The 23,435-nt window shown below is 26.1% G+C and overlaps 1 protein-coding gene across 3 annotated transcripts in view; it reads right to left on the reverse strand.

The window, feature by feature from the left end:
- Nucleotides 1-23,435, reverse strand: part of LOC122518946 (heterogeneous nuclear ribonucleoprotein L) — a 185,616-nt gene that overhangs the window by 133,463 nt on the left and 28,718 nt on the right. For 2 of the 3 annotated variants that reach the window (XM_043638087.1, XM_043638084.1), the window contains exons 1-3: nucleotides 22,151-22,348; nucleotides 18,597-18,640; nucleotides 14,037-14,106 (exon numbers count right to left, since the gene is read on the reverse strand). In XM_043638087.1, coding sequence (XP_043494022.1) covers nucleotides 14,037-14,106; nucleotides 18,597-18,640; nucleotides 22,151-22,240 — 204 coding nt within the window. In that variant the 5' untranslated portion in view covers nucleotides 22,241-22,348. Of the gene's footprint in view, nucleotides 1-14,036; nucleotides 14,107-18,596; nucleotides 18,641-22,150; nucleotides 22,349-23,435 lie in introns of those variants that run through there. The other variant, XM_043638085.1, reaches the window with a different exon arrangement.

The following is a 23,435-nucleotide window of genomic DNA, read 5'->3' on the forward strand; positions in this document are numbered from 1 at the left end:
AAGAAAAAATGTAAGCGAATTTTTAACATTTATAATGAAAATTCTGTTTACAAATTTGTTGATTCTCTTCGTTTGATTTTACAATAATTATAATAAATTTATTTATATTATTTATTATTTAATAAATAAAATATGCATATTTTCAAATATTAACCAGTATATAAATTTAATTACAAAAAAAAAACAGTAAAACTTTTCATATTAAAAATCCCATCTCATTTATTTAGTATAAATAGGGTAAACATAAATTAGTAGATAATTACAGGTTTAAAATAAAATCTAAAGAATAATGATTTTTTGTTTTAGAAAAGTCGAAAGACAAACGAGAACAGTCGTCGTTTAACACCGGTGTATAATCTCATGTTCAAGCCCGTTAGGCAGTTGTGAATTTTCAAAACACGCCTAATTTCTTTGGCCTGCACAACTCCGATTTGCGAATTAGCTCTCCACTTGGTAGTTCCAAATATAAGCAGCAATAAAACTGTCCGAATCGTAAAGCTATGGTTAATGTATGCACGGGTTTTAACAACACGAGGACGGATAGTTTCCGGTCAAACGTTTTAACGTTCACCAACGCTTTTCAAATTTGTCTCTTTTTACTTACACGCACACAAATGCATACAAATATATATATATGAGTAGTATAAACGACATAAATCATTCGTTATTCGAACATCTACGCTAATTAATAAGTTCCATATGTTCGAGGTCAAACTTGTGTTAGTTTTCCGTTGAATTCCTCTTTCTTATTCGCCATCTTTCTATCTTCCACACGAAACTCGGTCGAGACGAGTCAAAAGAAACACCAAACGAGAAAACTTTTCGTCTCTTTTATGCACGCGACGAACCTTTGTTATCCTGTAACCCCTAACGTTCAACGAAAACTATGACAAAGAGGAAAACGAAGACGATTGTCATTATTGTTGTTGTTGCTACTGATATTGCTGGCAGTTGCTGATTCGTCAAGAAATAGGGAAGAATAAAAATGCTAAATTAAATTACAGAAACTTTATGTTGCGAGTGAATTCTATTTATGAAGGAATAAATTTAGTATCTACTTTTAAAAGGAATATAGAACGCAAAATAAGAGAAGATATGGTAAAATAGAATTGAAGGTAAAAAATGTTAACTGGAAAAATCGGCTACAAATTGAACACGTTGAATGTCATTGGTGAAATCAAAATTATTAGAAATGTATACCTAATATCAGCAAATTTTAATATTATCATCGTACTACAATGGTATCAAGAAATATTGATGTAATATAAAATATATCAAAATATTATTTATTTATATTTATATTAATAGAATATATGTTATATATATAATATTTATTATATCTATAAATAATATAAATATAAAAATAATAAATATTAAATATAATAAATAAAAATATATAATTAATAATAATTAAATAAAATAAATATAATAAATATTTATAATATCTATTATATATATATAACATGTATTCTATTAAGCAAGCATATTTAATATTATTACAATAATTAATTTATACAATAAAAAAATAATAACAAATTTAATAAGTTTATTAAATTGTTAAAATAATTTATATTAATAGAATATGTGTTATATATATATAATCTATATAATCTATATAATCTATAAAATATATAAATATAATTTATATATATTTATATATAATTATTTATTATATTATATTATATTATATTATATTATTATTATTATTATTATTATTATTATTATATATATATATATTATTATCATTATTTTATTATTATTTTTATATATATATACTATTAAGCAAGCATATTGCAATATATCGTAATATCCACAACTTGTCATAATTTTTTGAACATAACTTCTGACCTTTCTCCTATATCTAACAATAAGTTTATTAAATTTGTTAAAATATTTTATAACATATTTAAAAAACTCAGATTTTTTGTTGATATTTTTTTCACTTCATGACATAGTTTTCTCAGTAGGCTCACACATAAAAGAAGGTAATACTCAATTAACCTATCTCAACATTTTGTTAATGGAACCAAAACAAGGAAATACACTTCAGCGTTGCGAAGGTCATCAATACACCCCCCACCCCCGTTTCTAACAAGATGAATGCATTACACATAATATAATTACACACTTTAAATTGTCTATTTTAAATAATATTTCAATGTAATATGTAACAATAAATAATAATAAAATCGTATAAGCAAATTGTCTAATAGAAAATTATCGCAGCATTCATCAACGTGTTAAAAAAATAAGAAAAATCAGCGATTAATTTTGTATTAAATCAAGAAAATTTGTTTATTCATATACTATTTGTTAAATTTTGTCTTAATATAAATAATAATAAATATGTCAAATATTTATCTTAATATAATTTATTAATATTTTTATTAATATAAAGTTTTTATTATATAACTTAATATTATTTGATGAATATAATATTATTTAATGTGAAAACGAATAGGATAAGCAAGAACAAGAATGTGAGGAGAGAAAAAAGAAACTATTACAACGCGTTACCGTGCTATTAATAATGTCGATCTATAGTAAGCAAGGAAGTGAGAAAGATAAATTCTCTATCGATTCGCATTCCATCGTATAAAAGTTAATAGCAAAAGTATAATAGTTAAGTAGCGTTTATATTTCAAGATGATCGAGTATCAAAAGTATGTTTTTTCTTTTTTCTTTTTTTTATCATCTCTTCAAACCATTACTGCAAATTTGTTTTTACTTTATATCAATTTGTTCATAAATGTTTTCTCTCGGTTATTTACAATTAAAAATAGACAAAACAGAAAAATATTTCAAACGAAACGAGTTCAAACTCGACACATTTTGAATGTTTGAGAGCACGCTCGTGAAATGTCGCTTTTTGTTGAATTTTTAATTAACTAATTTTTTTAATTATTTTTGTCAATTTGCTTTAAATGATCTCTGTTATTTTTTATCCGAAATTGTTTCAATAATTGGTTTAAATATGCGAGTTTGAAGTGGACTAGTTTCGCGCGTTTGAATTTGGGACGAAGAGTTTTTGATCTTTTTCAAACTTTCATTGTTTTTCCAATTGAAAATATTTTAAACTATATAAAACGTTATCTAATTTTTTTTCAATAGATACACCATTTCGAAATATGAATTCTCCATTTTGAACAACATTCGTAGAATTCGTGAACATGAGACTAAAATGAATTTGATTAAAAAAAAACTTAAAAATATAAAATGTTCATGAAAAATATTTCGATTTACAATATGAAATATTATTTCGATTGACCATCATTTTGATTGATCTGATTTTAGACAAAAATCTTGATAAAAATTCTCATTTACTTTACTTCACATTTTATTTCACATATCATTTAGAGAAATTTCAATAGTTTCCCTTCAAAATTAGCCTTTAAAATTAATGAATCGGAAGGATTAGAGAAGCTTGGAGAATCCATTTCGAATACGTAATTTTTGATTTTTGTTATTAATTTGAAATTAATTATTTAAGCTAGCATATACACACACCCACACATAAAACTCAACTAAAAATAATATGTAATTGAAATATATATATTATTATTATATTATTACATTATATTATTATTAATTATTATTATTATTATTATTATTATTATATTATATTATATTATATTATTATTAATTATTACTATTATTATTATTATTATTATATATATAAAGATTTAATCTAACAAATGAGGACTTTTACTCACTCGGTAATACCTAAAAATAATAACTTAACTCGATTAAACATCTCTTTTCCTTTTTATTACATGCTCCCCCACCCCTTCCCCCAACTTAACTCTTCTTTTTCTTGAGATCAAGGATTTTTATCATGCTTGCAAAAATAGCTGACCTCAGATCAGCGATAAACCCGTTCAGATAAAGCCTCTAGCGTTGATATTTCAGGTAAAGAAATCGTCAAAGTGGAATAAATACGAATAGTCGAGGATCTATTTCTTGAAATAAAAGTGCGAAGAAAATACTTCGAGAGCCTCGATATTTGAGATGGTAAAGTATTTATTTATCGATTAGATCCTTCAAGAATTTTAATTAAAATAATCGAAATAATCGAAATTACAGATTAAATTACGTTAGGATATTTTCGTTTCTTTTTTCTTTTTGCTTTCGTGTGTATACGTTTAAAGTATTTTTAATTAATTTTCGAGATTCTATTTTAGATTTAATTAATCGATACTTTAATGAGGGTTTTCAGAAATTGCATAAATCTATCTCACGATCAGTGTTATATCGTAATAACACAAAGTCGTGCAAATAAATCGAAAATAATTCGAATGTATAAAATTATTAAATCAAGTCAACGGACAAAAAATCGTCGAGAGTTTGTAGAAAAATTTAAACTCAGACCATCAAAACAGTTATTTTATTTTTATTTTATATTTTATATTTTATATTTTATATTTTATTTATTATTATTTTATATATATATCTGATATTTGATTAAATTCAAGTTTTCAATTCGAAATTTTACCAATGAGTAGGAAGATTAAAAAAAAAAATTGTATGTTAGTTTAAACATTTTAAAATATTAGTAAAAGTACATTAGAATGTCCGATATAATATTTTTTATTAATTAAGTTATTAATTAATTTGTTTATTTATTAAGGAAAATGTATATTGTTGTCTAGAAGCACGGAGTATAAATTTGTCGTAACATTCTCTTCCAAAACCACCGTCAGACTGGTTCATTGTCCTCTATGAAATTCAATTAAAATTCTAGTTGTTTATATATGACTTTCTTCCTCCAAACCCGAAAGGGGCGGAATAAGAATAAATAAATAATATATGACTTTCAAAAGAATAAATTTTATTTACTATACGTATATTACTTTTTTTATATATATATGGTGCATTCCACGTCAAATCGATCACTTTTGAACCCGACCCCTTTCCGATTTGGCTGAAACTTTTTTATCATTTTCTACACCATTGAAAAGCTCTCTGAGAATTTTTTCCAATTTTTTTACCCAACCAAAGAAAAATTATGAATTTTAAAAAAAAAAAAAAAAATAGCTTTTTTTCTTTCAAATAGCTTCAACTTTGCCAAAAATTGACTTATCAGGACGTTCTTTTTTTAAATATACTCTTTGGTAAAAAAAAAAATATAAAAGAAATATTCGAAGTCAAAAATTCTGTAAGAAAATTCATTTTCTAAGGGAAAAAACCTCAAATTTTTCAAATTCTAGTATATTTTATTTTTTCTTTTTCTTTCAAACTTCGGTTCGTTCTGAACTTAATTTCGAGCTTCGCCTGATGAATGAAACAAACACCATATGAAACCATCATTACGATGAAGTTTTCGTTAATTGAAAACTACAATAAAGTATCAGATTTGGTCAGACTCGTCATTGTTTGTCAAGGGGTTAATCAAATTTTATGGTTACCATCCTTTAAGAAGTTTCCTTTCAAAAAGTATTCAAAAATAATAATATCTATGGAAGAGGACAAAAAAAACATTGGATTTTGAGAAATCTAATCGAGTTATTGTAGCAAAGATATTCAGACAAATTTGAAAATTATTTTAATAGACGAAATGATTTAAAATTTTGGATAAATTGAATTTAGAATTCGAGTAACGTAGGTAAAAAAAAAACAAGAGAGAGAGAGAGAGAGAGAGAGAGAAGGTGAAAATTGTTTGGAATTTGAAGGTGAAAATTGTTTGGAATTCGGACGTGAACGATAGACAAATTATGGATGAAAAGAGATGATCATTTTAGTTGGATTTTAGTTGCATCTCTTAAAGTGTATGATAATAATTCGGTAGTTACCATAATGAAGATCATCATTTGGGAATGGTGTAAACGTTAGCCGTTTGGACGGACGGGATTTAGAGTGGGTCATTATTTGCTCGGCGGACACATTTGTCAGACTAAAAGTACGAGTTAACACATACACACATACACAGGCAGCACAAGTATATACCAGTGAAAATTATTGAGAACGATATGGTTGAATCGTAATAAACTTATGCGAATAGAGGAAGATAATATTTCCCTTGACGCTGATCACTTTCACTAACGAAATATTAGCAAACGTTTTAAAACGTATTAAATTATTACATCGATAGAGTAAACAATATCGTATTAGAAAATATTTCAAACAACAATTTCGAATTCTCGTCTAACAAAAATATAAATAGCAATTTTGTTTGTCATCAATAAAATGTATGTATAGTATACGATGTATCTATGTATCTTTGTTTTCTTGCTTTTCAATTTTCACAAGAGGGACGACACGTGTTTGCCTAATAGTTTTGATCACATGTATATTTACACGTATATATTTACAGGTGATATAATAAAAAGGAAAAGATATTCAATCCAGTTATTATTTTTAGGTATTATCGCGAACAAAAAATCCTCATTTGGTAGATTAAATCTTTATATATATATATATTTATTTAAAACAAGAAAAAATATATATACATACTTATTAAAAAAAAAATATATATATATATATATATACATATTTATTTAAAACAAAAAAATATATATATATTTCAATTACAAAAAATATATATATATATATTTCAATTCCATATCATATAGTTCAGTTTTATGTGTGGGTGTGTGTACATGCTAGATAAAATAATTAATTTCAAATTAATAACGAAAATCTCAAAAATTACGTGCGTGAAAGTAAATACAACGTTCTATAAAACTATTCTATAATCGTTAAATAAATTCTATAATTACGTGTTGATACTTATTTTCATTTTGATTTTGATTTATTCGATTCGCGTCTTCGATATAATATTCAATTCTATTTCTACGGAATATTTTTTCCACATTCAATTCTCGTCCCTATCTTTTTTTTATTCCTGAAACACCTTACACATCTGGTTTAAATTTTGTATTCTGTTCGATTATTTGCATTTACTTATCATACATTCCAAGGTTTCTTTTACAAATCTACATAGTTTTATCTGCATAGATTTCCCTCCCCCCACCTCCTTTCCTCTTTTTCCCCTAATAATCCGTTTTTACGCGTTCTTCGTTTGCGCATTTGAATTTCGCGATCATCGATTGGTCACTTCCTCCACCATATTCTTTTTCATGTTTTCGAGGTTATACTTATTTTGGCGCGTTTGGGAAAATGTGATGGGAGTGATTTTTTTCCGAGCGACATGGTAAAAATTGATACCACGAAGTTTGTCGGTATTTGAGATGCGCGGCAAAGCGATTTCAAATTTATGACATGAAGTCGTCGTCTTCTCTTCTTCTTCCTCTTTTTTTTTCTCAAGCGGGTCACCCATCCAAGTACTAATAGTACTCAGCGCTGCTTTAACTTAAATGATCGAGCGGGAAGTAGTTCTATCACCGCGCCATGGCCGTTGACGCATAAATTAATTCGATATATCTTCCTTATATTTAGTGTGGACTGATATCGACATTTTGATATTTTTTTATTCTTATTTATATATATATATATAAATATGCGTCTTCAGCACGACAAAATATTAAGAACGAACTTTAGTATTCTTACTTCTGTTCGTGGTCGTGCTGTCAGGCAATTGGATGTATTATGTTTACCTTATGCAAGAACCAGGACTTATGACAAATCATTTTTGGTTACTGCTGTTCGTATGTGGAATCAACTACCGGAAGATATCGTAGCTCTAAGTGACTATAAAGAATTCAGATTAAGATGTTATACCTACTTTATTGATAGAGATATTCAGCGTGTTTTGTGAATTACGATTTAATTTAATTTAATTTCTTTTTTTTTTTTTTTTTCTTTAAAACCATATGTTTATGCTTTGAACCAATATACTATACCACTATTATAGAACTGTTATACTTTTATTTATGTATTATTTACTATTTTCTTTTTTTTCTTTTACATTTATCTACTTACTGTGCGTTACTACTAATATAATGATAAGTTTAATAACTACATAATTTTAATTTTTGTTTTGTTTATCTATACATTATATTGTACTTTACTGTAATTAATGGCCTTTAGGGAGCCTAGGCTCTAGGGTCAATAAAATATTATTAAATAAAACAAATAAATAAATAAATATATATATAATATATCGATCTATTGAAAATATGTTTCCTTTCTTTTTTTTGTTAAATAAATAAATAAATAATAATAATTAGTAGCTTATCTTCTCATACTTCCAATCCTCCTTCTTTTTACCTGGTCACGCTATATATATATTTATAAAATTAAATAAATAAATAAATGAATAAAAATATAATAATAAAAGAAAAATAATCGGCTTACATTAGCGAATATTATCGATCATCAAGCAAGGAGGGGGGAACAGGTTTCTTTATCAATTATATTCTATGTAAAAAGAAAATTTATAATAATAATAATAATAATAATAATAATAAAAATAATTATTTTTTTTTAGGTTATTTTTTTGAAGTTATTTTTGAGGTTATTGAGGTTATATTCGTTTTGGTACGCCAAAGAAGTATAACTTCTTACGTGCGTACATAAGTACACCCACCAGTTCTTTTTTCCTTGCCGTATCATTTAACTCATTGTTCAAAAAATTTCGGCTAGAGTTGACTAAAAAAAATGTTCGAAAAAAAAGTCGACGTTTCGAAGAAGTATTATTGTCTAAACTATTAAAGAATTAATTGAATTCTCGGTGTTTCACAAAAGGAACGATAAATTATATTTTTTAATCAAATCGATATCTCTGACCCAATATTAAAACCACGATTCGGACGGATTGGTGATATTCAACATTTGGTTAGAAATTTTGATCACGAGTCATACTCATCAAAATACGACAAGGGATTTAATTTTCTATACTATCTACAATATTATATCTCTGTTATCCATAATTTTGTCATATTGTTCTTACATTTATTCTACTACGTCTGATTCTTCTATCAGATTTTCAGATAGAATTAAATCTGTGAATTTAACTTGAAATTCTTCTTCGTTTAAATATTTTTTCTCACGAATAAAAAAATTACTCTAAATGAACAAAAAACCAATAAAATAAAATAAAAAATCAAAAGAAAAGAAATATATTTTACACTATTATCATTGTCACAAAATATATATATTTTTATTATAATTATATGAATTTACAATCAATTCTCAGCGAGAATTATGAGTAATATAAGATGACGTGATACATTGACATAAATTGTAAATATAGAAAACATTACAATGATGAGCGTAAATATACAGTGACTCACGAAATTATTTGAACATTCACCACATGATATATTTTATTAATTATAATAAATATATTATAGAACACTTATACTGAAATATTATTAATATTGGATGGAGGTATGAATCTGTAGATTACACAAGTATAGTTTCAAGCAAATTAAAATATATATACAATAGTTATGACAAACGTAACGATTGCTGAAGCCACAAAATTATTTGGACAGATAATTTTTAAGCCTTTAATATTTAGTAGGTCGACCTTCAGCACGAATAACATCTTGTAAGCGATTATAAAATAAATTTTTCGTAATACTTGTTGATATTGAACTCCATACTTCGAATATTTTATTTTTCAAACTTGTTTTTGATGTTATATTAAATGTTTGTAATTCTTTTCCTATTATTCCTCATAGATCTTTAATCAGATTAATAACAGGGCTTTGTGGTAGTGTGACTAACATGTAAGGAATATTATATACTATCCATCCATACTACAATTCCTGCAGTATGTTTAGGATCATTATCCTGTTGGAAGTAAAAATCGTCATAAATACCCAATTTTCTTGCACTTCCCTTCAAAATTTTGTTTCAAAATATTTAAATATTTGTATTTATTCATTTTTTCATCTATGAAGATGAAATTCCCGGTGCCACCTACTGCTATACACCCATAGATCATAATTGAGCTACCCCCGTGTTTCACAGTAGCACACAAATTTTTCACTTCCATTTCCGTATTTGCTTGTTTCCAAACAAAGTTACGTCCATTTGACGCAGAAACGGTAAATTTTGATTCATCTGAAAATATTACTTTTATTCCAGAAAGAATCATCTTCGCTAATAAATTCTTTGGCGAATTTGAATCTTTTTTTCTTATTAATATCATTAATGTGATGTGTTCACACAATCACACAAAATAATATAATTTCTTTCTGGGAACCCTGACATGACAATCATTTTTACGTAGCACTTTTCTACATAAATCTGAATGTACATTTTTCTTAAAGTTCTGGTTAACTATTGTTGCAAGTTTTGTAGCAGCAATCGTTGGACTTTTTTTTATTTCACGGATCAAAGCTCTTTCTTCTCGTTCCGTTAACTTCTTTGGTCAACCTGAACGATATTTATTTTCTACAATTCCTTCAGATTTCGATTTTTTAATAATGTGTGTGTAATGAATCGTAAATCTATTTATATTTAATAATAACACCACCATAAAGCCCTAATATTAAAACGATTGAACATCTATGAGCATTAATAGAAAAAGAATTACAAAAATTTAATATAACATCAAAAACAAGTTTAAAAGACAAAGTACTCGAAGTATGGAGCTCCATATCACTAAGTATTACGAAAAATTTATTAAAGAGTATGCACAATCGCTTACAAGATGTTATTCGTGCTGAAGGTGGTCCTACTAAATATTAAAAACTTCATAATTATCTCTCTCTCTGTCCAAATACTTCTGTTGCTTCAACAATCGTTACGTTTGTAAGAAATAAATCATAACTATTAAATATATATTTTAATTTGCTTGAAACTATACCTGTATAATCTACAGAGATATACCTTCATTCAATATTAATAATACCTCACTAAGTGTTCTATAATATGATTATTAAAATTAATAAAATATATCAAGTTAAATGTTCAAATATTTTCGTGAGTCACTGTGAGTGGTATTAGTTTTTTGTGCATTAGTAGGTTTACAGTCATTCCTATGTTGGTCTAATCTTTTTTTGAGTTTCTGTTTTGTTTGTCCTGTATAACACTTGTCACATTCACATGGTATTTTGTACACTAAGTTCAATTGATTTAGTTTATCAACCTTGTCCTTTAATTTTGTATAAATAGAATTTATTTTCACTAAGTTATAAAAAGGTAGTTTGACATTAGTGTTTTTAAAACATTTATTTATTTTATTCGACAGAGGTTTAATCAAATGGAACTTAATGATTTTTTTATTATTACTCAGATCTTTTACATGATGATCCTTGTCTATTCTAAACTTATTAAACACCATGTGAATGAGACTCGTGGGAAAATTATTATTTTTTAAAATAGACTCAATTCTTCTCATATTTTCGATATGGAATTTCTCCCTACTTAATGTTACTGTTCTAACTAATAAACCTTTAATGACCTTTAATGATGGATGGTTCGAATTGTAATTCACGCATCTACCAGAACTTGTAGGTTTAACATACCAATTCATTAAAATGGAACCATCTTCATTTCTTATGATAATCATATCTAAGAATGGTAAGGTTCCATTGTTCTCTACCTTGATTGTAAATTGGATATTTTTATTTATACTATTGAAGGTCTTAAGTGTTTGGTCAATTCAATTCCTTAGGTATTGCTGTGATAATTGTCATTAACATGTAGAATTCGTGAAAAAATCGGGCCGTTGGATTGACTGGACCGGGACTCGAACCCGGATCTTCCGGGCGATTGTTCTTTAACCATTGAGCTATCCACGGCCCACCGTCCAATCTCTTTACGAATGCCTATTCAAGTGTTTGGCTTGGAGGCGCTCGCATCCCACATTCTACGCCCCTGCAACAACATTCGACCCCAAATGTTCCGTCATTAGAAAACTTCTTCCTTGAACCATCTATCCTTCTTCGTCGTATACGTTTTACTACACGTCTTTAATCCTGAACGCATTGCTGGGCGCTTAAGGGGTTATACGCAGTTAGAATTTAAAAAAAATCGATTTTTTTTTTATTTTCGGAATGTACATATATTTAAGTATATTCTCTGAAAATTTCAAATCGATCCGACAAATATTCTTCACTTCATGTAAGCTGCAAACAAAAATTTTTAACTATGTGTAAACGTCTCTTTGAAACTTTAAACGCGTTTTTCTCAAAACGGTATTTTCAAAGTCGGTGATCTCGATTTCTCAGAAATAACTCAACCGATTTGTCTTATATTTTTACACAATATTCTTAGATATATTCCTCGGGTATTATCGAGAGGAATAAGATTTAAAAAAATTATTACTATTTTTTTTTACAATTTAGAGCGAAAATTTTAGTCAAAAACAACAACTTTTTTCAAATAGACGCCATTTTGTCAAAAATCAAAATTTTTAAAATTCCTCTCGTTAATACCTGCATTAATCTATCCTTTAAAAGAATCCACCATATTTTTTAATTTCAATAATCCAAATTGCCAAAATGAAGATCACCGCCAAACGTCTTTTTTTAGAGGACGTTCAGGAAATCATCTACAGGAGCGGTGCAGATTAATATTTTACATAATCGACGCGCTATTGTATTCTCAAAAGTTGGCTCTATTTGAATTACCATCACTTTTGTTTGAGAAATAAAAACTGTTTCTATAAAAAATTCATGAAAATACGTCTTTTTCGAGCCTCGCAACTGCGTATAACCCCTTAAAGGCCGTCTGCCTAGTTCCCCAGCCAATCGTTCAGCGTCGCTACTATCGCCTAACCTCCTTTTGATTCAATTAATTACTTTTGAAGTATTTTTTGGTTCACTTAATTATTTTTCTCTCGTTGTTGCATGGTCGTAGAAGTGTGACACGAAGCAAACCTTCCATCTCGACTGAATCCCCATTTGTAGGATTCGTGAAAAAATTGGGCCGTTGGACTGACTGGACCGGGACTCGAACCCGGATCTTCCGCTTTCCGGGCGACTGCTCTTTAACCATTGAGCTATTCAGGGCCCACCGTCCAATCTCCTCACGAATGCCTATTTAAGTATTTGGCTTGGAAGCGCTCGCACCCCACAAACATAAATCTTTAAGAATGGAACTGAAATGGGTAACATGTCTTCAATCTTTTTTAGTATGTAGTTCATTATTAGATTGGCTAGCACTGGGCTTGCTGGATTACTCATGCTAGAACTATCAAGTTGTTGATAAAAAGACCAGTTGAACTGGAAGTAGCTAGATTCGAAACAAAATTGTATGAGTTCCATCAAGATATTCTTCTGGACTTTTATAGATTCCGAGAGTTCTTTCCAATCTTCGTTGATTGTTTGTATTACCAGTTCTTTCGAGATGTTAGTGAAATATAATAGTACGTGCAAATAGGAAAAATAAAAAAAAAAAAATACAGAAATAAATGTTAAATGCTTTTAAAAGAGCTAGGACAAATCAACGCGACGATGCTTGTCGTCATCAAAATTGTAGGATAATTGAAGATAGAAAATGGAAATAAATCGAACAAATAATAAATAATACACCCGAGCGAATTCTGTTTACTCACTTATATCAATAATACTATTTGATACAATATGGTATATATATTCTTCCGATTATAATGGAATAATAAATTAATTTCTTTTTATACAGTTAGACATATTTGAGAATTTATTGATCATCATTTTCTTCTTAACAATGTGTAAACACGTTCTAACACGCTTATGCCCTTTTCTCACGTACCAATAACGTCATTTCTCTTTCAAAGTGCATATTCAAAAGCATTCACTTTATAAAACTGCAAGGACAGCACCCTTTAACAACCCTTATTTTTGTTGTTATTTTTTTGATGTTGCCATTTGAAGCATTCAAAAAACCCGATTAAAATATTTTTTGTTTGGTAGAGCTCGTTTTGCTAACAAATTTCGTACAATCGATAATTTTAATAGAATACATCAATTCTATGTAGTTGTGGTGATTGTAATATCAAAATTTGAACGATCTTCGTAACGATTTTATTGTTATTATTATAGAAAAAAAGTTATTTTTTTCCTTTTTATAAAATTCATTTCTACGCAAAATTTCTAACCACACAAAGATTCGTCGTTTTTCGTTGAAAAGAAAATTCAAGAAAATAATTTTACGATGAATATTTTGTTTGTTAATGATTGAAAATAATTGTTATTACTTACCACAGTGATAGGATATACAGGATTGATGATTGTAAATAGAAGAACGTGATTCGGCTTGTTATTATCCTCTCTAAACAAAAACAACAAATAATTAATATATTAAATCATTAATTTATACGTATGAATATAAAAAAAATATAATGTATATAAATAATATAAAAAATAAAATATATAAAAACAATATAAAATATAAATAATAATTGTATAAATATATCCATATAAATGAGCCGTTCAGTGCACACATCGATTAATTCCATAAAACAAAAAGTCGAGAAACGCGATGAAATAATGTACATTGATTTTTAAAAATCCTGTTATAATATAAATTCACATATATAATGTAGAATGCATAAATACAGATATAGCTTTCATTTAACGGTGTATAAAATTAACAAAAATTAATAGCCAAAAAATAATCAAAATGGTTTCTGAAATAAATTTACTTATTTTTCAATGGCCACACCAACAATTTTGCCGTTTAATGGTGTTAATCTTTATTATTCAGGAAAGTTATTATAAATATAAAAAGTTATGACTATACTACATAGTGCTTTGACACATGAATTTAAGATTTTTCAAAAAGTGGAGTTAATCGATGTGCACTGAACGGCTTAAATAATAATATGAATATAAAAAATATATCGAAAATCGTGATGTAAGGTGATATAAAAATGATTTTTGAATAAAAATTATTAAATATGTTAAACGTGAGTAAAAATAAATTGACAAGAAAGCTTTTCGTGTAATAAATACGATAACAAATAGCTTTAAGATGAATTTTATCGATAAACGTTCGGATAAAATAGATATAAGATAGTTCCAGTTTTATGAATGAGAACAAAGTGAAAGCAACAAATCAAAGCCAACCAAGACGATATTAAACTAAGAGAGCGTGCAGCCGCATCCAAACGACACCAACTACCACCTCTAGCGATTCTCGATAACGACACGAACGTCCCTTCACTCATCGATTTTCTAAAAAAGAAAGAAAGAGAAAGAGAGAGAGAGAGAGAGAGAGAGAAACAAAGAGACCCATCACGCGAACCCAATGTTGTTTTGCTCTTCTATCGATAACTATTTCACTCGATTACCGTAACTTGCTTTTGATTAATATATGCCAATTGAAATTCACTCTAAAAGCTTCCTTTATACGTGTTTACACAACTTATGTATTATTATTTGTTATATACAGTCTGACCCAGATTTTACTATCAAATTTTACCACCATATTCTATAAATAAAAATAAAAAAATAAAAGAACAAATAACGTAATAAAATATAACAAATAAAATAAACAACAAAAAAAACCAAAATATAAATAAAATAATAAAGAAAAAAAAAGAAGAAAAAAAAAAAGAACAAATAACTTTTGTCTGATAACAAATTTTGTTTATACAATTGTAAATAAATTATTAAAAATAATTATAAATTAAATAAAATTGAATAAAATTTTATCACCATATTCTATAAATAAAAATAAAAAAAAAAAAAGGAAAAATAACGTAATAAAATATAACAAATTAAATTAACAACAAAAAAAACTAAAATATAAATAAAATAATAAAGAAGAAAAAAGAGAAAAAAAAAACGAATAACTTTTATCTGAAAAAAAAATTTTGTTTATATAATTGTAAATAAATTTTTAAAAATAATTATAAATTGAATAAAATTTATATCGATGATTTTTTTAATATTACGTATTTTAAATTTTTTATATATAAATAATATTTATTGTATAATATAATTAATAATTTTTTTAATAATATTTATTTTTTTTTAATTTACTTACTATATTATAAGTAAATTTTTTTTATATGGGATATATAACATATATATACACACACACAACCTTTTATAACTCGACATTCTAAATGCATAGAATTGATATAACACGGTGTGAAAATTGCGTCAGCCTACCTATAATATAATATTCTTCTAACACGGTTTGCATATGGCACAATTTAATAAACTTGGACAAGTCTCATATAACACAAATGTTTTCCCCATCAATTTTTATTTTTCCTTAATACGATTTTGATAGAAAAAAAGAACGAATTATTCGTTTTAACAATTTTCAATAGGTTCGAATGTATGCATACATATTTATATTCTAAAAACTGTTAATACTATTTGAAAATAATTTATACTAATAAATAAATTACAACATATATATAAATAATACTAGAAACAATTTTTACTCAAATTATATAATTATTATATTTAGTCAAAAATAATATGAAATTACACAGGATTAAATAAGTATCATACTATAATAATAATAATATTATTATTATTTATTTTTATTTTATATTATTATTTTATATATATATATGTTTCTATATATTTTATATGATATATTATATATTTTTTTATATTATTATATATTATTATTTTATTTTATTATTATTATATTTTATTTATATTTTTTATTATATATTTTATTTTATATTTTTTATTTTATATTTTATTTTATTTTTTTTGTTTTATTTTATATATATATAAAAAGGGAAACTTTCGAATCTTAAAACAAATGAGTGTAATATACATACATTTTCTTTTTTTTTTAGTAAAGAATTTCAAAAAAAAAATACAAATATACCCGAGAACTTTTTATTAACTTTCTCGAACATTTTTTCTTCTCCACTTTGTAAGAATATTTCAAAAGCAGTTATGCTCTCTTCTAGAATGTAGCAATTACGCAAAACGTAAATTATGTTTTCTCGTCCTTGTCCACCCTCCTCCTTCCCTGCCCCTATTTTCCCTTACCCTCTCATCTTCTATTTCTTTCTGCAAAATATTTTAAGTTGCCGCGAGCGAGTTATCGCGGTGAATCAAGAAAATTTGATGAATTGCATCTCCATTAATTCTAAGACTGGTCTACTCGTTAACGCTCGAGAAATTTACCTTGGTAGAATTTAAAAAAAAAAAAAAAAAAAAAAAAAACAAAACAAAAAGGTACGTCCTTCCGACGTAAATTAGGGAAATCCTTTTATTTTTCCTCCTCATTTTCTTTTTTTCCGTATTATTTTTTCCCCTTGGCTAAATTTTCTCCGTTACGTTACTTTTTCTCAACACGTTCGTGGGTAAAGTATTAAGCAAATTTATGCTGAGAACAATTGATGCTCTTGTATAATCTAATCAAGTTTTTGTTTTTCTTTTTTTTTAAATATATTACAAAAATTACAACGTTTATTTCTTTTTCATATTTTCTTCTTTTTCTTTTTCATTTTAAAACAAATTTAAAGTCAGATTTTTATCGTAGAAGAATGTAATTTATTGCTAGAAAAAAGAAAAAAAAAGAATGTATGTAATTTGAATTATTGAAATAAATGAAAGTATTCGATTACTTTTGTATGAGTAAAATTTATATTTTTCATTTTTCTTATTTCGAGTTATCTAAAAGTCGTATTTAAAAATCTTCGAAATTGAAATAGCTTTGTAAAAAAAGACAAAAAGCCATTCCCCCTTTTATAAACAATAGAAAAAGTATTTGAAGAAAGATTACAACATTCCATCACGAGTATATTGGACGAAATAAAGAAAGCTTTGATTCCTTAATTTGTGTAACTCGAACAAGGGCACACTTTACCACCATATTTGGAAGGTATACAACGAAAAGCTCTGAAAAGCATGCGAATCGATTCATAAAAACAATACTCCATTAACGAGACAATTTACCGAGCAACTGATAATCAATGTGATAACGACATTCGATAGAACCATGACATAATTAAAGTGACGTATAACGTGGAACTTTACCAATCAATTCTGACAAGAATAAAAGAGAGAGAGAGAGAAAAGAAAAAAAAAGAAAAAAAAGAATATTTACTCGTGCATGACTGGAATTGATCAACGAAAACGAGGATATTTCTTGAATTAATCGAACTTTTAATACAAAAGTCACGTAATGCAATATCAACCTGAGATCAATTTATTATAATAAATTATATAAATATATATTTTAATTATGATATAAATTATATAAAATAATTATTTATATTAAATCAATTTTTATTATAATATAATTAATAAAATTTGTAATATTATATAATTATAATATAATTTTTATTATTATATAATTATAATAGAATTTTTATTATTATGTAATTATAATAAAATATTAAATTATAAAATATATAAATTATAAATATATAAATTGTATCATTCATAAATTGTATATAATTTTGTATATAACTTTAAAAAAAAATGGAATAATTGTAATAAAATTGTAAAATTATATATATGTAAATAATACATATAAAAACTACATATATATATGTAAAATTGTAATAAATAAAAAAATAATAGTATAATCTATCTATTATACTAATAGTTTCTCTTTTCGTATTCAAAAAAAAAAACATTTTGCAAAAGTAAACTTATAATATAACAACACGATTTAACATTCTACAATAATCAAATTTAATAGTACAAAAAATTATATCTGTTATTATTTAATAATAATAATAATAATAATAATAATAATAATAATAATAATAATAATAATAATAATAATGCATCAAAAAATGTATGTATAAATATAAAGAAAAAGGATCGTACCTTTTACGCCGTGGCTCGTCTCCATATCCACTGTACTCATGATTCTGAAACAAAATAAATGTAAAAAGATTAACAAAGAAAATTAAAAAAACATTGGATTGACGTGTAATTATTAAAAAGAATTATTGTTTTTACATCTGATCAAGTTCATTGGTAAAACAATTTTAAAACAAAATCGTTCTTTTCGAATTCACACACGTTGAAAAATATGATTATATTATATACAAGGTGTGTCCTAAATAAATCATTTTGTTCTTATTTTCACGTCATATAAAATATGAAAGTTAGAAAAACTTTAATTAAATAACCATTTAATTTGTAGATTAATAAATTATATCTTTTAGGCGAAATAAACGAAGTATTATTTTTACATAAGTGAGAAGAATTAAGCACGAACATAACCTCTCATTGTTATAAATGGAAGATTCTTTTTACTATTCTTGTTATTAAACGAAATATGAATTAAATATTAGTTCAAATTAATTTGTTATTACAATAATTTGCAACACCTCTCATTGTTATAAATGAAAGATTTTTTACTATTCTTGTTACTGAACGAAATATGAATTAAATGTTAGTTATTAGAATGATTTGCAAAATATTCAAATGATAAGATACACGTAAATTATACATAAAGATTATACATAAACTATTTTGGTAAGTTTAATTTTAAAATATAATTGAATCTTGATTAATCACCGTGATCGGGGGATAAACAAAACAATTATTATTACTAACAAAGCTTTGGTTTATTTTTATTCAAATTATATTAGTCAACTTTATGTTCTTAAAATTGATATATTTACTTTAGTTTAATATTTATTCCCTAGGTATAATAATTGCCCAAATTTTTCCAAATTTCTTCTTTATTTTATATCTATAAAATTACTTTTTATTAACGGAGTGAAATACGTGTAGAGGCTTCAAAAAATTCAATTTTTTTTTGTAAATCGCTTGTAAAACTATTAAAAAATATAGTCATAAAATTTCTAGTCAAAAATTCAAGTCGTTCAAAAGTTATAAACGATTAAGTCAGCGGCCGTCGTTCAAGTGTCGGAACGCGTGGCATGTAATACGAAACGGTCGAGCTTTTTTCAGACGCGTTTTTCTCGAAACAACTTTTTTCGGATTTGTGTACACTGTAGCTTACAAAGTTTTTAACCAATCATTTTGAAATGTTGAATATAGTTTCTTTATATAATTACGCTCTATTTGAACCTCAATCCTAAGCGATATCCTTGTTTAAAGTATTTTTTTTATAATGAAAAATATATGAAAAAATAGTAAAAAATCATGCTTTATGTTCACACCTCTCTAAAAAACACAAATTTTCATTTTTTTCTAGGGAAATGAGGTTCAAATAGAAGATACACATATAAAAAAAAGTAATTTTTCTTTGTAATCGATTTCTAATAAAAATTGTGGCTTCCAAGATGTACACAAACTGCTCAGTCGGATGGCAACCTATAATGCGTGACAGCTGATATCTTCGCTAGTTTTCGAGATAAATCTTTAAATTAAACATTTCGGAATATGTTCTCAAATATATGTGTAAAATGACCTTATAATATTAATAAATAACATAAATTTTTAATACGTTAAAAAAATTCATAAAAATCATACATTTTACACGTATTTCCCCCCTTAATTTATTGTTAATTTAAATTTTATTATATATAAATTTCGCCAAATTTCTTACATATTCGATCAATCTCTAGGGCTCTCACGATAAAATAAGTGTACGTTTCGTGAGCAAAAGAAGCTACAATAAGTTCTATCATCCCAGAGTAAAAGGAACCCTAAAGGGGTACTTGACTGAGGAACGTGACCATACTATAGTGTTACGACCTAGTTCCAATGTTACTGAAACAAACGAATATTAAGAAGAAAGTGGTATATGATCAATCATGTTGAACCTAGTAACCCGACAACAGGTAGTAATAATACTAATAATCATAACATTGTATTGATAACGGTAAACGAAACGTCACAAGTATGAATTTCACAGTTCAGTATCACGCAAACCATTAATTCATATTCCGCACGCATTTAGTGAACAATACGTGAAGCAATTTGAACCTATTAGTGTATCATCAGTAAATTAGATTATTTCAATCGTTCTTCCGACGTTTCCTGCCTTTTGCCGGGAAAGCTTGATTAAAATTTCTCATTTGAAATACAAATTTTCGTAAAAATTTCATTTTACGTAGTAAAATAAAATACACGACATTATGGGAGACTGTGTCAGAGTTGAGCATCTCGGATTTATGAAGTTAGTTGCGTATTTGGGTCTCCAATGCAAATGGGTTAATGATAACAAACTCGTTCCAACACACAAATGTAATCCATAATTCATGTAATAACAGGAACAACAACTGAAGTGGTTATATGTTACATTTAAAAGAATAACTTCGTGCATCGTAATACTTCTCAATTACATCATAAGAATATTTTATCCATCTTCCGCAAAGATTTCATTTGTTTTTCCCTAAAATTTGATTTAAGGAGGAAATACGTGTAGAAGCTTCAAAAAATTCAATTTTTTTTTATAAATCGCTTGTAAAACTATTAAAAAATATAGTCATAAAATTTCTAGTCAAAAATTCAAGTCGTTCAAAAGTTATAAACGATTAAGTCAGCGGCCGTCGTTCAATTGTTGGAACGCGTGGCATGTAATACGGAACGGTCGAGCTTTTTTCAGACGCGTTTTTCTCGAAACAACTTTTTTCGGATTTGTGTACACTCTAGCTTACAAAGTTTTTAACCAATCATTTTAAAATGTTGAATATAGTTTCTTTATATAATTACGCTCTATTTGAACCGCAATCCTAAGCGATATCTTTGTTTAAAGTATTTTTTTTATAATGAAAAATATATGAAAAAATAGTAAAAAATCATGCTTTATGTTCACACCTCTCTAAAAAACACAAATTTTCATTTTTTCTAGGGAAATGAGGTTCAAATAGAAGATACACATATAAAAAAGAGTAATTTTCTTTGTAATCGATTCTGATAAAAATTGTGGCTTTCAAGATGTACACAAACTGCTCAGTCGGATGGCAACCTAAAATACGTGACAGCTGATATCTCCGCTAGTTTTCGAGATAAATCTTTAAAAATTTCGGAATATGTTCTCAAATATATGTGTAAAATGACCTTATAATATTAATAAGTAACATAAATTTTTAATACGTTAAAAAAATTCATGAAAATCACAATGAAAACATCGTTTTACACGTATTTCCCCCCTTAATAATCAAAAATTTGTTCTTAATATCGTTTTAATATTTGACACGTCCTAGAACATTATTTGTTTTTCCTAAAACTTGATTTAATAACCAAAAATTTGTTCAATGTTTATATAATAATATATAATAACGATATTTTTTTCGTTTAAATATTTGACACTTCCTAAAACAATAACAGGCTATACAAATTTGAATACACATAAAGCGTATTGTATACTTGAAATTATTATGTTTGTGAATATTATGTTAACGGTGTGATGATGATGATGATTCGTATAGCAATGTTAATGTTGATAATAACATTACCGAGAAAGCTTTCCATTCTCCACGAGCTTTTCTTTTGTCAAGTGGTTGACGAAAGTATTGATCCGAACCGGAATACGAAGGGAAGGCCATCACAAGGAGTTTTGGTCAAACTTTTTCGAATTTGCGATTAATCGACCGAAATCGTCGGAAGATAATCCGAGAGATGCACGGATAATATTTTTATCGGCGCGTCATTTCCTAAAAAACAGTTCGACAGTTTCAGGTCAATTTGTAAATTGCAATTTATCTTCGAGATTAATAACAAATTTCAATCTTTTAATATTTACGAGCACATTTTTCAACAGGTGTTTTATTATTCAAGCTTTCTTTCTATTTTGATAATAAAAATAATAAATCGATGATCTTACAAGGGGCTCATTTTGGAACAAACTCGATGCTTTTTTTCTCATAGGAATGGAATGTACATTTTAAAAATATAATAGAAAATATTCTAACAGAGAAAATATTTTTCTTTTCAAATTGATAATCAAAATCGAATATAAATAATTTTTCGTAATTGATTAAGTAAAAATAAGGTAACTTTTGCACGTTATTCTGCACATCGGTAGTTATAGTTGAAACTAAAATTATAATAATATTTACATATTTACTAATTGAAAACAAACAAAAAAAAATGAAAAACATCGAAAAGAAAGTTGACAATTTTCCATAATTCAACTTTAAGCGCAAACCATTTCTTTTTCAATTTTTATTCGAATTTTTTTTTTTATTTAAATTTACATTATAGCAGCAATCATAAGGAATAAGAATATAATCTTAATGAATAATTAATTTTGTGCAGAATAAAGAAATTCATTCTTAAAAATAAGAAAGGTAAAATGAGACTTAGCAAAGATACGCAGAAAATGAGTATAAATTCTTCTGCAATGGCTTTCCTTCAATTTATTTGATAATATTATACTTCGAAGGTTCGAGTATCATCCTGAATATTGATTTTTTCCTTCTATTGGACGATCGGACAATATTGTACACGATTATAACACTATGCTTACTAATAATTTATTTATATCAATTTTTGTTCTAATAAAATTGAGAATAAAAAATTCTAATACTAAACAATCCATTTGGAATTGGCTTAAATAATAAATAGAAACATTTGTTAATAAAAATAAACATAATATTTATAATATTATAATAATAATTATTATTATTATTTTTTTTTTATATATTATTTTATAATTTATTATTATTATATTTATAATTTATTAGGTTTATATATATTTTATAATTTATTATTATTATATTTATAATTTATTAGGTTTAT

The sequence above is a fragment of the Polistes fuscatus genome, unplaced genomic scaffold (genome assembly GCF_010416935.1).
Source record: "Polistes fuscatus isolate 324 unplaced genomic scaffold, CU_Pfus_HIC Scaffold27, whole genome shotgun sequence".
Classification (NCBI taxonomy): domain Eukaryota; kingdom Metazoa; phylum Arthropoda; class Insecta; order Hymenoptera; family Vespidae; genus Polistes; species Polistes fuscatus.